The sequence below is a fragment of the Dipodomys merriami genome, unplaced genomic scaffold (genome assembly GCF_024711535.1).
Source record: "Dipodomys merriami isolate MVZ:Mamm:240054 unplaced genomic scaffold, mDipMer1.0.p SCAF_336, whole genome shotgun sequence".
Lineage (NCBI taxonomy): Eukaryota > Metazoa > Chordata > Mammalia > Rodentia > Heteromyidae > Dipodomys > Dipodomys merriami.
The window spans coordinates 504,633-517,440 of record NW_027204893.1 but is presented as its reverse complement, the minus strand read 5'-3'; the positions used below and the strand labels follow the sequence as shown (position 1 = coordinate 517,440).

The 12,808-nt window shown below is 58.0% G+C and overlaps 1 protein-coding gene across 12 annotated transcripts in view; it reads left to right on the top strand.

The window, feature by feature from the left end:
- LOC138803175 (disabled homolog 2-interacting protein) overlaps positions 1-10,997 on the top strand; it is a 180,096-nt gene extending 169,099 nt beyond the window's left edge. For 10 of the 12 annotated variants that reach the window (XM_069987007.1, XM_069987016.1, XM_069987005.1 and 7 more), the window contains 5 exons: positions 695-1,583; positions 2,238-2,390; positions 3,792-3,985; positions 7,215-7,302; positions 8,001-10,997. In XM_069987007.1, coding sequence (XP_069843108.1) covers positions 695-1,583; positions 2,238-2,390; positions 3,792-3,985; positions 7,215-7,302; positions 8,001-8,168 — 1,492 coding nt within the window. In that variant the 3' untranslated portion in view covers positions 8,169-10,997. The remainder of the gene's footprint in view (positions 1-694; positions 1,584-2,237; positions 2,391-3,791; positions 3,986-7,214; positions 7,303-8,000) is intronic. The other 2 variants (XM_069987008.1, XM_069987006.1) reach the window with 2 other exon arrangements.
- The last annotated feature ends 1,811 nt before the right edge of the window (positions 10,998-12,808 follow it).

Sequence of the window (12,808 nt, the reverse complement as noted above, 5' to 3'; positions counted from 1 at the left end):
AAAGCCTTGCCACCCCACATTCTTCCCCATGGCCAACCTGGGTCCACCACAGCAGTACTGGCCTCCAGGGAGGTCCAGAGAGAGGTTTCAGCCAGGTGTTGAATAAGAAGGAGGCCAAGGGTGTGGCCAGCCAAGGTGGGGCAGAGCCTGCAGCACAGGTTCAGACCCCCTCCCCGCCTCGCTCCTGCACCCTGATTCTGTTTTTATCAGAAATGCCAGCCTCCGCTTGCCACTCACAGAGTGGCAGTAGGAGGCTGGGTAGAGGGAGGTTTCACCAAGCTGATGAGGAACAAGAGAGGAAAGGCAGAAGGAGACTCGGGGACTTGGAAACCACTATGAAATGCAGGGCCCAGGAGTGGCCGAGAGAGAGCCATGGAGCCGAGGACCTGGGTTGTCTTGGGGTTTCCCAGAGCACACCAGGTACCAGTGCCTGATGTCCCAGGATGCAGCGCAGCAGGGAAACGGCCTTTAGGGCAGCCAGTAGGGCCGGTCCCTAGAGCAGAGGTTCTGTGTGGGGAGCTCTTGCCACCAGTCCTGGGACTCACCCCTCTGCCACCCAACTATCCCCTTCCACGGCCCTGGCTTGGCTTCCGGACCCTGGCAGGTTGGCAGTGCTGTTGTTTTGGACCCATGTGGCTGCACTTACAGTTCTTCTCTTCCCCTTCTTTCCCTGTGTGTGCTTGTCTCCCTGCAGTCTGATAGATTTCACCCGGTTACCGTCTCCAACCCCCGAAAACAAGGACTTGTTTTTTGTCACAAGGTCCTCCGGGGTCCAGCCCTCACCTGCCCGTAGCTCAAGCTACTCAGAAGCCAACGAGCCCGACCTCCAGATGGCCAATGGTGGCAAGAGCCTGTCTATGGTGGATCTCCAAGATGCCCGCACGCTGGATGGGGAGGCGGGCTCCCCAGCGGGCCCTGACGTCCTTCCTGCTGACGGGCAGGCTTGTGCAACTCAGTTGGTCGCCGGGTGGCCAGCCCGGGCAGCCCCCGTGAGCCTGGCAGGGCTAGCCACAGTGCGGAGGGCGGGCCAGACACCCACAACACCAGGCACCTCTGAGGGTGCGCCAGGCCGGCCCCAGCTGTTGGCACCACTCTCCTTCCAGAACCCTGTGTACCAGATGGCAGCCGGCCTGCCACTGTCCCCTCGCGGCCTTGGTGACTCGGGCTCTGAGGGCCACAGCTCGCTGAGCTCCCACAGCAACAGTGAAGAGCTAGCGGCCGCAGCCAAGTTGGGAAGTTTCAGCGCTGCCACAGAGGAGCTGGCCCGGCGGCCTGGCGAGCTGGCCCGGCGGCAGATGTCACTAACTGAGAAGGGTGGGCAGCCTGCGGTGCCAAGACAGAATAGCGCCGGTCCCCAGCGAAGGATCGACCAGCCGCCACCCCCTCCACCACCACCACCTCCTGCCCCCCGAGGCCGGACACCCCCCAACCTCTTAAGCACCCTGCAGTACCCACGGCCCTCGAGTGGAACCCTGGCGTCCGCCTCGCCTGACTGGGCTGGCCCTGGTGCTCGGCTGCGGCAGCAGTCCTCCTCCTCCAAAGGAGACAGCCCGGAGCTGAAGCCACGCGCCATGCACAAGCAGGTCAGCACTGGGGGGCGGGGGGCTCTCAGCCGTCCCACATGGCACCTTCCTCAGTCATTCCACCTCACCGCACCCAGCTACCATCCCATGCGGAGCGGTGCCATGGCTTGCCCATCCACCAGCCTGGGAACCGGGGCTGCCACAGCCTTAGGAGCTCCAGGTTTCTGTACCAGTTCTCACCAGGTCAGGCTGGGGTCTGGGAACAAGAAAGAGGGACCTGTTCATCTCCAGGCCCATGCCTGTGACAGCCCTGGCCCTAAGCCCAGGTCTCCCTGCCCTGCGCGGGCTCTCACACTTCCTTCCTCCCCAAAGCATTCCCATAGGCTGAGCTGGCCCCTGGCCACAGCTGCCAGGAGCTTGGACAGTCTCCATCACCCAAGGGCTTTGGCAGGACACGGATAGACGGGCTGCAGGTGGCACACCCAGCCCGGTGCTGACCAACCCTGGTGTAGGCACCCCTATGGCAGCCGTGTGGTGCTGGGGTCTGGCTCAGGCTGCCAGCTAGAAGACAGACAGCCCTTGCTGAGCCACTCATGCCCTGGAGACCACTTCCGGCCTCTGAAGCACTTGTCCAGTAGCTCACTCAGTGTCGGTCCCTGCCCCACCCCCTCCCTGCACCTCCCCGCAGCCCTTCACAGCTGTGTTTCATTGTAGGGCCCTTCACCCGTGAGCCCCAATGCCCTGGACCGCACGGCTGCTTGGCTCTTGACCATGAACGCGCAGTTGTTAGAAGACGAGGGCCTGGGCCCAGATCCCCCCCACAGGGATAGGCTCAGGAGTAAGGAGGAGCTCAGCCAAGCAGAAAAGGTAACGCCGGACCCGGGCTGGGCGGGCAGGGCGGGCTGCAGGAGTCTCTCCTGAGAGCCCTCGGTGAGGCGGCTCTGCCTGCTCCTGCCATGCAGTCCCCTCGAGAAACTTGAAGGAAAGCAGCCAGCGGGGCCTAGCGTAGACCTAAGGTCTCTAGACAGCCTGCACAGTGGACACCTGGGACCAGGACAGTGCCAGAGCGGCACCTTCATACCCTTGTAGGGAGTCTCATGCACAAGGAAGCAGACGGGGCTCCCTGAGATGGTGGGAAAGCCCGTGAGTGCCAGCCACCTTGAGCTCTGTGCCTCACCGAGGCCTGGCCCTTCCCAGTTACGAGGACTAGGGGGATGCGATGATTGTGAAAAGTCCAGGTCTGCCCCTTCCTCACCTCTAGCATTGGTGGGGCCATGGGGGGCTTCATCCCTACCCACTCGCAGGTTGCCCCGTTGTTGGGACAGTTGCCCTGGATCTGTGGCTACTCCTTCCCGGGATGGTCAGAGCCCAAGTAGGTGGGTGAATTGGGACCAGGCCCCCAGGAAAGCAGCCTCCTCTCAGTCTCGTGCCCCCAAATCCTGATCTCTCCTCCTGAGAGAATCTGGGGTTAGGGTGGCTGTGTTCCCCACTCCATCACCTTAGGAGAGGTCCATCACCATGCTGCATTTGCTGCCCTCTGCCATGCCCTCAGTCCACTGCTTCTGCTTGCTTTCACAGAACTCGACACAACGCTCCAAGAGCCCAGGGGTTGGGGGGAAGGCAGGGGACGACTCTGCTTCCATTAGTCCTGCATCCTTGAGTCTGGCCCCTCTGACTTCCAGGGCTGCCCCCGCCCCTCCTGTGAGGAGGCCACTGCCTCCTCTTGTCCCCTCAACCTCCCTTCTCCTCCCAAGGGCTTAGTAGAACCTGAGAGCTTGAAGCACCCTGCCTTTGTCTCCTTCCTGTCCTCTCCTCTGTCCCACACACCTGCTTCCATAACATTAGGGTCAGGCTGGGAGACTCGCACCTCGCCTGCTTGTCAGCCACTGTCCATGGGACTTGGTTACCTGTCTGGGCCTTCGTTTTCCTCCCTCAGAGCCCCTGCCTCTCGAAGCACCGCCCAGTGTCCTTTATATATCCTAGGGTTTTTAAACCTTTGTTTAAGGAAAGCTTGAGGTGGGCTGGGGATGTGACTCAGGTGGTAGAGTGCCTGCCTTGCAAGGGTGCAGCCTTGAGTTCAAATTAACTCTTTACAACTGTCCAGGTCAGGCTGGGAGAGATCCCTAAGTGCTGTGCAAGCTTGAGTCTCATCACAGCCATGGGCCATTCCCTGCCGGGGTCCCTCCCTGCCTCACCCCTGCCCAGGCTGACCAAGTTATATTCTCTTGTCCCGGGTGCTGTGCTCGTGGCACGCTGCCCTACTGGCAGGACCTGGCAGTACTTCAGGACAAGCTGCGGATCTCCACCAAGAAGCTGGAGGAGTATGAGACCCTGTTCAAATGCCAGGAAGAGACGACTCAGAAGCTGGTGCTAGAGTACCAGGCACGGTTGGAGGAGGGCGAGGAGCGGCTTCGGCGGCAGCAGGAGGACAAGGACATCCAGATGAAGGGCATCATCAGCAGGTGAGGGCAGCTGGTCCATTGCCCTCAGGAGGCGAGGCCGTGGGCCTGTGACAAGCCTTGGCCTCACCCAGGGGAGTTGCTGGTCTGCAGAGACAAGAGAAGTTGAAGCACAGAATCAGAGGGAGGCTGGACCAGCCAAGACCAGCCTCCAGAGGGCCAAGCAGAAGGCAGAGCTCTCAGGGGAGTTTGGAAGCTGAATTTGAGGTGCCACTGAGGGCCCCATTCATTGGGATGGGGGGGCAGTCAGTTCTGCTCAGGTGGGAAGTGAGAGGGAGGGGAGACAGGATAACCTCAGATTTCTTGGAAGAGTGTCTGGCTGTCAGGGCCCCTGCTGCCCATGAGGAGCTGTTTGAGCAGGGAGCGAGGGTGACAGTGCTCGAGTTTCAAGGTGCCTTGGTTATCTGGAGAGGGTTTTGGAGTTAGGTGGTTTTGATTGTTTTATGTGGCTAAAGACCGTCGGGTCCCATGTCGACCCAGGGGTTGGGTGGGCATACGTCCCTTAGTGTTTGCCATAGGAGGTACCGTCTAGGTGCAGTGTCTCCACCAGCCCCTTACAGCAGGAACAGCAGGCATAGCTGGAGAAAGGGGTGGGCTTGTTTGTTTTGTGTCATCTGGCTCTGGACAGACGGAGCAGATGTGCAGAGCCCAGGGAATCCTCCCCTGCTCATGCCTTGTCCTCCACTGGTTTGTCATTTACCTTCCATTTTATTCATTATAAATGATGACTAGAAGCAGAGCAGAGGTGACTAGCAAGCATTTGTGAGTCTAGGGATGGAAACATTTTCAGCCTGACCACCTCATCTTCCCCACGTGTCCTCTGAGGCACCTGCTCTTGTGCATTCAGAGACAGGCCTCACGTGTCTGCTAACCAATCCTGGCACTTTTCTCCCCTAATAGGAGCTGGTCAGTCTGGTGAACAGTCAGGTCTTCTGTATAGAAGAGTCTCATGGATTTATCTTGCATGGGTTGGCTTTGAACTATGATTCTCAGATGCTCAGCCTCCTGAGTAGCTTGACATCTCTTCTTAAGTGTGTCTGTGTTGAGGGTTATTATATATTGTGTCAGTAGAATTGATCTCTTTATAAAGTCATTATTACCTGATAATATTTTTTGCTTTGAAATATGCCCTGTCTATTGTAACTGTAGCCACCCCAACTAATTATACTAACTTCCCTTCCCTTCCTTCTTTCCTCTAGAATTTCATTTTAGTAATAGTTGCTCGAATGTACCTACTATTCTATCTGCAACTTTTTGGTCTGCATTACTTACTCTTCTGGTCTGAGCAAGTTACCTGAGTGAAACAAGGAAAGAAAGAGAGGATTTATTTGTCCCACAATCCCAGACTTTTCGGTCCATGTTTCTTGGCCATGGGCTTGGGCAGCCATGGCTGTGGGAGCACGTGTCAGGGGAGATTAGAACTCTTGTTTTGACAGGAAGGAGAGAGAACCACGGAAAGGAGCCAGGGACAGTTTACTCCCAAGGACTTGTCCCAGTGACCAGCCCCCTCCTTCTTGGTTTTGTCTCCTGGAATAGTGGCTCCAGCTGGGGACCAAGTTCAACACCTAAGGCAGCTGGGGACATTCTAAGCAAACCATAACAGAGTTCTTGTTCATTATTCTCGCAGGTGTAGGTTTTATTATCCTTCTTCTCAGCACACTTGGTACTTCTGGCTGGCTAGCCAACACTGACTCTTAGAGTTAGGTGTCCAGAGTCCTCATGTTGTTGAAATGCCTCGGGGATGTGCTTAGGACTCGCTGAGGCTGCTTGGAGTCAGCTCAGTCCTTCGAGGTTCACTTTGGGTTCTCTAGGATGGGGCTGCAGGGCCATAAGGCCTCATCTAGCCACGCTGACCAGGTAGTTTTCTGGGGTCCTTGGGGCTCCGTGTGAGTACATCTTTCCATTCTAGCTGCTGGAAATGCAAACGGCTCCTAGGATTATTCTGGGTCCCTTTCAGTGCCTCCTGGCTGCCTGCTGATTTGCTCCATGCATGCAGATCAGTATTCAGGATTCGTGCACAGACTCCAGGGAAATGAGTGGAGTTTATCTCTGCCTGCCACTGTGCCCTGTACAGCCTACACTTTGACCTTCCAGAATCCCCCGTGTCTCCTCAGCTCAGGGAAGGCGCCCGCACCCTCCACTTTCTCCACTCCCTCTACTTGAAGGCCACGAGTTGGGCTCTGGGCTGGTGTGTTGGGTTTCTGTTCCCACAGGGCCTGTTCTGTGTCTCATGACCTTTGTTTTACACACGATCCAGCTTCAGCTTTGTTTTTAAGGCTAGAGTGTATATCCAGCCTCCTTTTTAATGTAGTTTCCCTTACTTGGTACTGTGTAAGCCTTGCCCACCCTTGACAGGCTTTCCTCAGTGTGTCATTTTTCTGGAAGCAAGGAGCTCACCTTGGAGTACTCCCCTACTCCTTCTAGTCAGCGCTCTGCTCCAGGGCCTGCTCAGCACTGCGCATGGAGAAAGGCGTGTGTCCAGCAGGCAGATGGAGGCTGACCCCAGAGCCCACGGAGCCCTGGTGCCTGGGGCAGGTGGAACTAGACATCTCCAGAGCAGTGGCCTGGGAGACAGGGAGCCCTGTGACTGTATGCCTGGGGGCCAGGGCAGCAGGGCCTGGTACTGAAGGCACCTCAGAGAGGAAGATGAGACCAGAGAGCTCCATGGAAAGAGGAAAGAGCAAGTAGTGCCACATCAGTGTCCCTGTCTGTGTGTCTGTCTCTCGGGGGCTGACCTGAAGACATGGCCTCCTCATGCTCCTCTCTGGACCTGTACTCCCCTAGCCCTGCAGCCCTGCAGCCCTGCAGTGCAGTCGCTCAGCTCACCTGCTCACGGCGGCCCTGCTGCCTTGAGTTCCAGGAGGAAAAGGCCTGGATTTTCCTCCCCTAGAGCTGGCACAGGGCTACTGCCTTGGTGAACATGGAGCGTGTTCAGCTTCTGCCCTGTGCTGGGGTCTGTGAAGATCCCACCTTCATTCCTGGAGGAATGGAGGAAAGGCACAGCCCCAGGGGCTTCTGGGAAGTGCTGGGCAGAGAAGGGAGGGGATCATGGGCCAGGCCCAGACTGGTCAGCTGCTGGGGGACAGCCTCCCCGACAGGTGTGGGAGGAAGGCCCAAGGAGGGGCTGTCCGCGTGTGCCCCTCTGCCCACATGATGGGCTTTCCTAAAGGCCTCTCCCCCTCCTCAGCTCACTGTCCAGCGATGTGCTGACTGTCCATGTCTCCGCTTGCAGGTTAATGTCCGTGGAGGAGGAGCTGAAGAAGGACCATGCTGAGATGCAAGCAGCTGTCGATTCCAAACAGAAGATCATTGATGCCCAGGTGGGGGCTCTGGGGCTTTGGCCGGCTGTGTGAAGGACCGGAGCTGAGGCGGGGATGACGCTGGCTTCTCAGTCATACCTCATGGGGCAGAAGCTGAGGGACAGGAGACGAGGAGCTCTGCTCGGGGATGTCAGTCTCGTGGTCTCCACAGGCCACATCTGACCAGGGCGGGCTGTGAGGGGGAAGGGTGGCCGCCCTGCTGTGGGGCGCTTGGTGGGTGTTTGTCACATGGATGCCGGGCGGGGCGTAGAAGCTACCGTGAGGGGAGGGAAATGGGCGGAGCTGGAGATGGACAACCCGTTGGGCAGAGGGAGCATTGGGGCTGGTGTTCAGAGCTGTGGCTTCCAGACTTGGAGAGGTGCAGGAGCAGGGGACTCAGCCCCGTCCCTTCTTGCAGGCTCAGGAATTAGCAGTGTCCCGTGTGTACATGGGTCCGGGGATGCGCGCCCTCGCGCTCTAAGGCAGCCGCCAGCAGCAGCTATGAGAGCTGCTCTGTCTGGGATGAGACGGCACAGAGCCTCTCCCACGGTGCCAGCTGTCCAAGTCTTGGGCCTTTCCCACACGGTTTTCGCGCATGCCCCTGGGTCTTCCTGCTCTGCAGCGCTTTCATAGACACCCAGGAGGCCCCTCGCCCAGCGTGATCTGTCCTGCAGCCCAGAGACCGTTCTGCGCCCCACTAACGTCCTGCTTGCCCACAGGAGAAGCGCATCGCCTCCCTGGACGCTGCCAACGCCCGTCTCATGAGCGCCCTGACGCAGCTGAAAGAGAGGTACAGCATGCAAGCCCGTAACGGCGTCTCCCCCACCAATCCCACCAAATTGCAGATTACCGAGAACGGCGAGTTCAGAAACAGCAGCAATTGTTAACCAGCCCGAGGAGGGAGGACCCTCCCCAAGGAGAGGGGACTGTGGTGGCCCAGGGCAGGGTCTCGGCCAGGAGCACCCACAGTCACAGTCCCTCGTGGTTGGCGGAGGCTGAGGCGCCCCCTCCCCTCGCCCACTGTCCAGGAGGCGGCGCGGAGGGAGCCAGAGACTGACGCAGCGTGACGAGGAAGTGGGTCTGGGCGCGGGCACGAGAGACTGCACGCTGGGGAGGGGACAGCCCGGAGGGGGCAGGGGCAGGGGCCTGCCAAACACATGTCGGTTGCTTGTCGAATTCGGTGTGTGTCACCTTTTCCTCCATGACTAGCCAAGTGCATGTACCCCACACCCTCCTCAGGTAGGGAACTGCCTGGAGAAGGGCCAAGTTAAGGGCTAGGGACCACCCCCCTGCAGCTTCCCGCTGCAGGCCTGGCCGCCAGACCTCTGCCCTTGGGGGCTGGGACCTCACGGGTGGGTGCAGACGGGGAGATGGTGGTTGGACAGAGGAGGGATCCTGCGGCCCCCCCCCCCCCCCCGAGCAAGTGGCACTGCATGCAGCCCACGGGTTGCCGTGAGGAACCCAGGGTTTGCCCTGCCCCCACCCATCCCATAGTCACTTCCCCTACCTCCTCCCTTCCTTAGACGCATCGCCAAATAGATCAGTGAGAATCCTGGCTTTTTCTTCTGGGCCCTCATACTAGTGGGGCGTCTACAGAGCCCGCCATACCTACTGTGTGGGGCTGGGCTGATGCTCTGGGGCTCCCGGAAGCCAGAGAGCTGGGCAGAGCTGGCCGCAGGGCACAGCGCACTGTAGCCGCCTTCTCCAGAGGCCTGGGGCACCTGGGGTACAGTGGCCCCCTGGAATGTAGCCAGTTGGTGCTCTCCCAGAAAAGGTGATCTTTCCTCTGATGGCTGAAAAGAAAAAGTCTGAGGCCCGCAGGCCCTGAGAAGGTGGATAACTGTGATTCTTTTTCCTTTCACAGTATGCATTAGAAACAAAAGCCCGCTTGCTCGCTTGCTGGAACACAGGGGCCTTTTAAATTGAGCGTGCGCACTGCATGGGAAATAGCGGCCCCGGAGGATGTTAGCCTTGCTCCCTCACCAAGACAGCAGCCGCCTGCACCAGGCCCCGTGTGTGCGGCCGCCTCTTCCTCACCCTTCCCGCCCCAGCCACGGACCCTGGCACTGCAGCCAGGGGAGGGCACACCCACTGCTGGGGCTGGTTTTCCTCAGCTCTAGGCTGTTCTGTGGCATATCTGCCTCTCCCCACTGTGCGGGACAGACACGGGCAGGCGCTCCACTCTGCCTCTGCCCATTTGTTCCCACGCCCTGTGGAGTCCAAGCTCTGGCCCTTAGGCAGGAGTGTGGACCTCTGCCCAGGCAGCAGAGCCAGGGCCGGGCAAGCTGTCTGCGGGGCAGCAGTGTGCCAGAGTCCCCACCAGGAAGGGTGGAAGTCTAGCCAGAGCCACACAGCACGGCCTTCAGGCCTGTGGACAGGTATCTGTCTGCTCCAGGCAGGGCTTTTAGATGGCACTCCAGCGCCATTAGCTAGAGACGTGCCGGGCCTCAAGTCAGAGACCTCAGGAAGGAAGGAGATGGGGGCTGAGGTCGTGCTGCACCCTCTGTCCTGCCCCTCCTGCCCAGACCCCTGCGCTCGTGTGTCAGCCAGAGTGGCCTCGGGCAGAGCCAGGTCCCAGTACGGTCCTCTTCCTCCGTCCACGGGCCCTGCTCCCCTCCCCACCAGGCCCTCACCCGTGCCTCCTAACGTGGCCTCGGACTCAGCACCTCCTAGCAATACGGGGGTCCCCAGGGCTGGACAGGAGGGCGCCAGGGCCAGCCGCCATGGGCGCTGTGGCTGCCCTTGCAGGGGTCGAGGGCTCTCAGGCCGAGAGCCTTATTTACCTAGTGCAAAAACTGTAAAAGTGTACAGACTCCTCACAGATTTTTATCTTATTGCAAGTCTGACAATTTTTGTAAATGTGCTTGGTGTTTGACTGTAATGTAACTATTTCACCCACGGGTTGTACATAGTCCTCTAGTCCTGGTGCTGTGGTGGCTGGCCGGGACCACCGCTCCTCTTGTACCTTGGCACCTGGTGGACAGCGCTGGGCAAGACGAAGAGCCCTGGGGTCTGGCTGTCCGCCCCACCCACCGCATCCATTGGCTGGCTTTGCCCCGTGCCACCTGGGTGGAGGCTGCTGGGGACCACGGCCTGGTGGGGCTGGTAAAGGGGTCTCCTGCCCAAGGCCACAGAAAAACCCATGTCCTGGGTTTCACCCAGGCCTGTGGGTGCCAGAGGTCCCCCAGGGAAGGGCAGTCTCTGATCCAGGATGGGCCTCCGGGCCACTGAGCCTCAGGTCTGCTGGCCAAAAGACCCCAATCTCCACCCCCAGCACAGAACCTTGACCTTTAAGCTCAGATCCTGTGTTCAGGGTGAAGAAACTGCCAAACTTCCCACGAATGAAGACTCCCTGACTGCCCAGGAGGGAGTGGGGCCAGGGTCAGGGCCCCCCAGCACCTCTGGGCGGGGGGAGGCGCTACTCCCTCACACCCATCCGTCCGGGAGCCCGACTGTCCAGGGAACCAGCCCCTCTTTTCTACACACTCGGCCACAGGCTGCCCCCAATCCCACCGCGTCCCAGCCCCCTCTTTTTGTAAGTATGTGAAAAGGAAAAAAATACAAATGTTGGAGTTTGGCTGGAGCTCCTCACTCCAGCCATGACTTTTAACCATGTAATAATGTACAGAGAAGTGTTGGTGTTCTAAGACTGTGTGGCTGTGCAATTTCTGTACATTTGCAATTAGAAATATTAAAGATTTATTTAGCTATTTTAAGTCTGGTTCGCCTCTCCGTTCAGCTGTGCCAAGGTCATTTTAGGGGTGACTCTCAGTCCTCGTTCCTGTGGAGCCCCACACTTGGCTCCCCCTGGTAGATTCACGGGCAGTGTGGGCTCTGAGCTGCCACCCCTGGCTCCCAGGAGCTTACACATGAGGTCCTGGCCCACCAAGTGAGATAAAATGGCCCCTGCACACATGCAGATGCCAGCTTGTGCCAGGCTCTGGGTGAAGGGGCCTGGTCCCGGGGGGGGGGCGGTGCAGGCAGGACATGGGGCTGGCCTAGCATCACCGGTCATGTCTCAGCTCCACAGTGTTCTCAAGCTTTCAACACCTGGAAGAGTTGAAACTCCCTGGAGATGGAACCCAGAGGCCTAGCTGGAAGAAGCCAGCCCCGAGACCACTGGTGCTGTCCATGGGTGTGTACGGGAAGGGATGGCAGCCCGGCCCTGCCCGCATCTCTCAGCGTTTCACCCTCCAACCAAGGACGCAAGGGAGCACAACCACAGGCTGGACTGTGTCTGGCAGATTGCTTCTGTGCTAGGGTGACTACAGCTACTTGTGCCACCCTGGGCGCTCCAGTGAGGACCCTCTCTCCATGACAGCCAGCCCGGAATCCACTGTGGGCTGCTGTCACCTCCAGCCTTGAAAAGCATTATGCAAGTGTAGCTGCTTCTCCAAGCGTGTGTGTGTGTGTGTGTGTGTGTGTGTGTGTGTGTGTGTGTGTGTGTGTGTGTGTGTGTGTGTGTCGGCTTAAATTCATGATCTCATGCCTCTCTTGCTCATGGCTGGCACTCTACCACTTGAGCTATGCTTCTAGTCTAGCTTCTTGCTGATTAGAAATACAATCTCATAGGCTTTGCTATCTGGGTTGGCTGAATAACTTTATCCACTAAATCTCAGCCTCCTACATGTAGCTAGGATTACAGGAGTGAGACACCAATTCCTGGCCTGGGTTTTGTTTGTTCGTGTAAGACAGTATCTCACTATGTAATTCCTGGAACTCAGGACCTTCTTCCCTCAATCTCCCAAGTGCTGGTTTGACAGGCCTGTACCATCACTGCTGGTGCTAAAATTAGATTTTTAAAAGAAATTAGTCTTTGAATTGAGCAGGGAATATTGATCACATGCATTATCTCCTTTCCTCTCTCAGAGACACTGTACTGACAGGAAAGGAATAAAAGGGTCATCGTGAATAAGGACAGAATTAATGTGGGAGGAGGTAAGAGCATTGGGAACATTGTCGGCTGGGAATCGATGAGGGGATGTAGAAGAAATTAAGAGACAGCAACTGGGGTGACTGGATGAGGGTGGGAGAGACCCCTCCCCTCCCTCATGTACTTAGTAAGGCAGTTCCGGGGCACACCCCCTCCTCCGCTCTGCACAACCTGGAGACTAAGATGAGGGCACACTAGATGGGGCAGGGGGCTCTGGGTGGCACTGGGCAGGAAGCAGGCTGGAGAGGGGTAAGCAAGTCCCTGCCCTCGGTGGTGCTCCCTTTCCTCTCAAGAAAAGACCTTCGATGGCTAAAGTAATAATACTGTATGGCTGGGTGCTGGTGGCTCATGGTAATTGTAGCAACTCATGAGGCTGAGATCTGAGGATCCCCATTCAAAGCCAACCCAGGCAGGAAAATCCAGGAGACTCATCTCCAATTAACCACCAGAAAACTAAAGTGGCCTTGTGGCTTGAAGTGGAAGAGCACTAACCTTGAGGGAAAGAGGTCAGGGACAGCACCCAGGCCCTGAGTTCAAGCTCCAGGACTGACAAGAAATACTGCTGTGTGAAATGATTTATCCCAGTCAATCAGC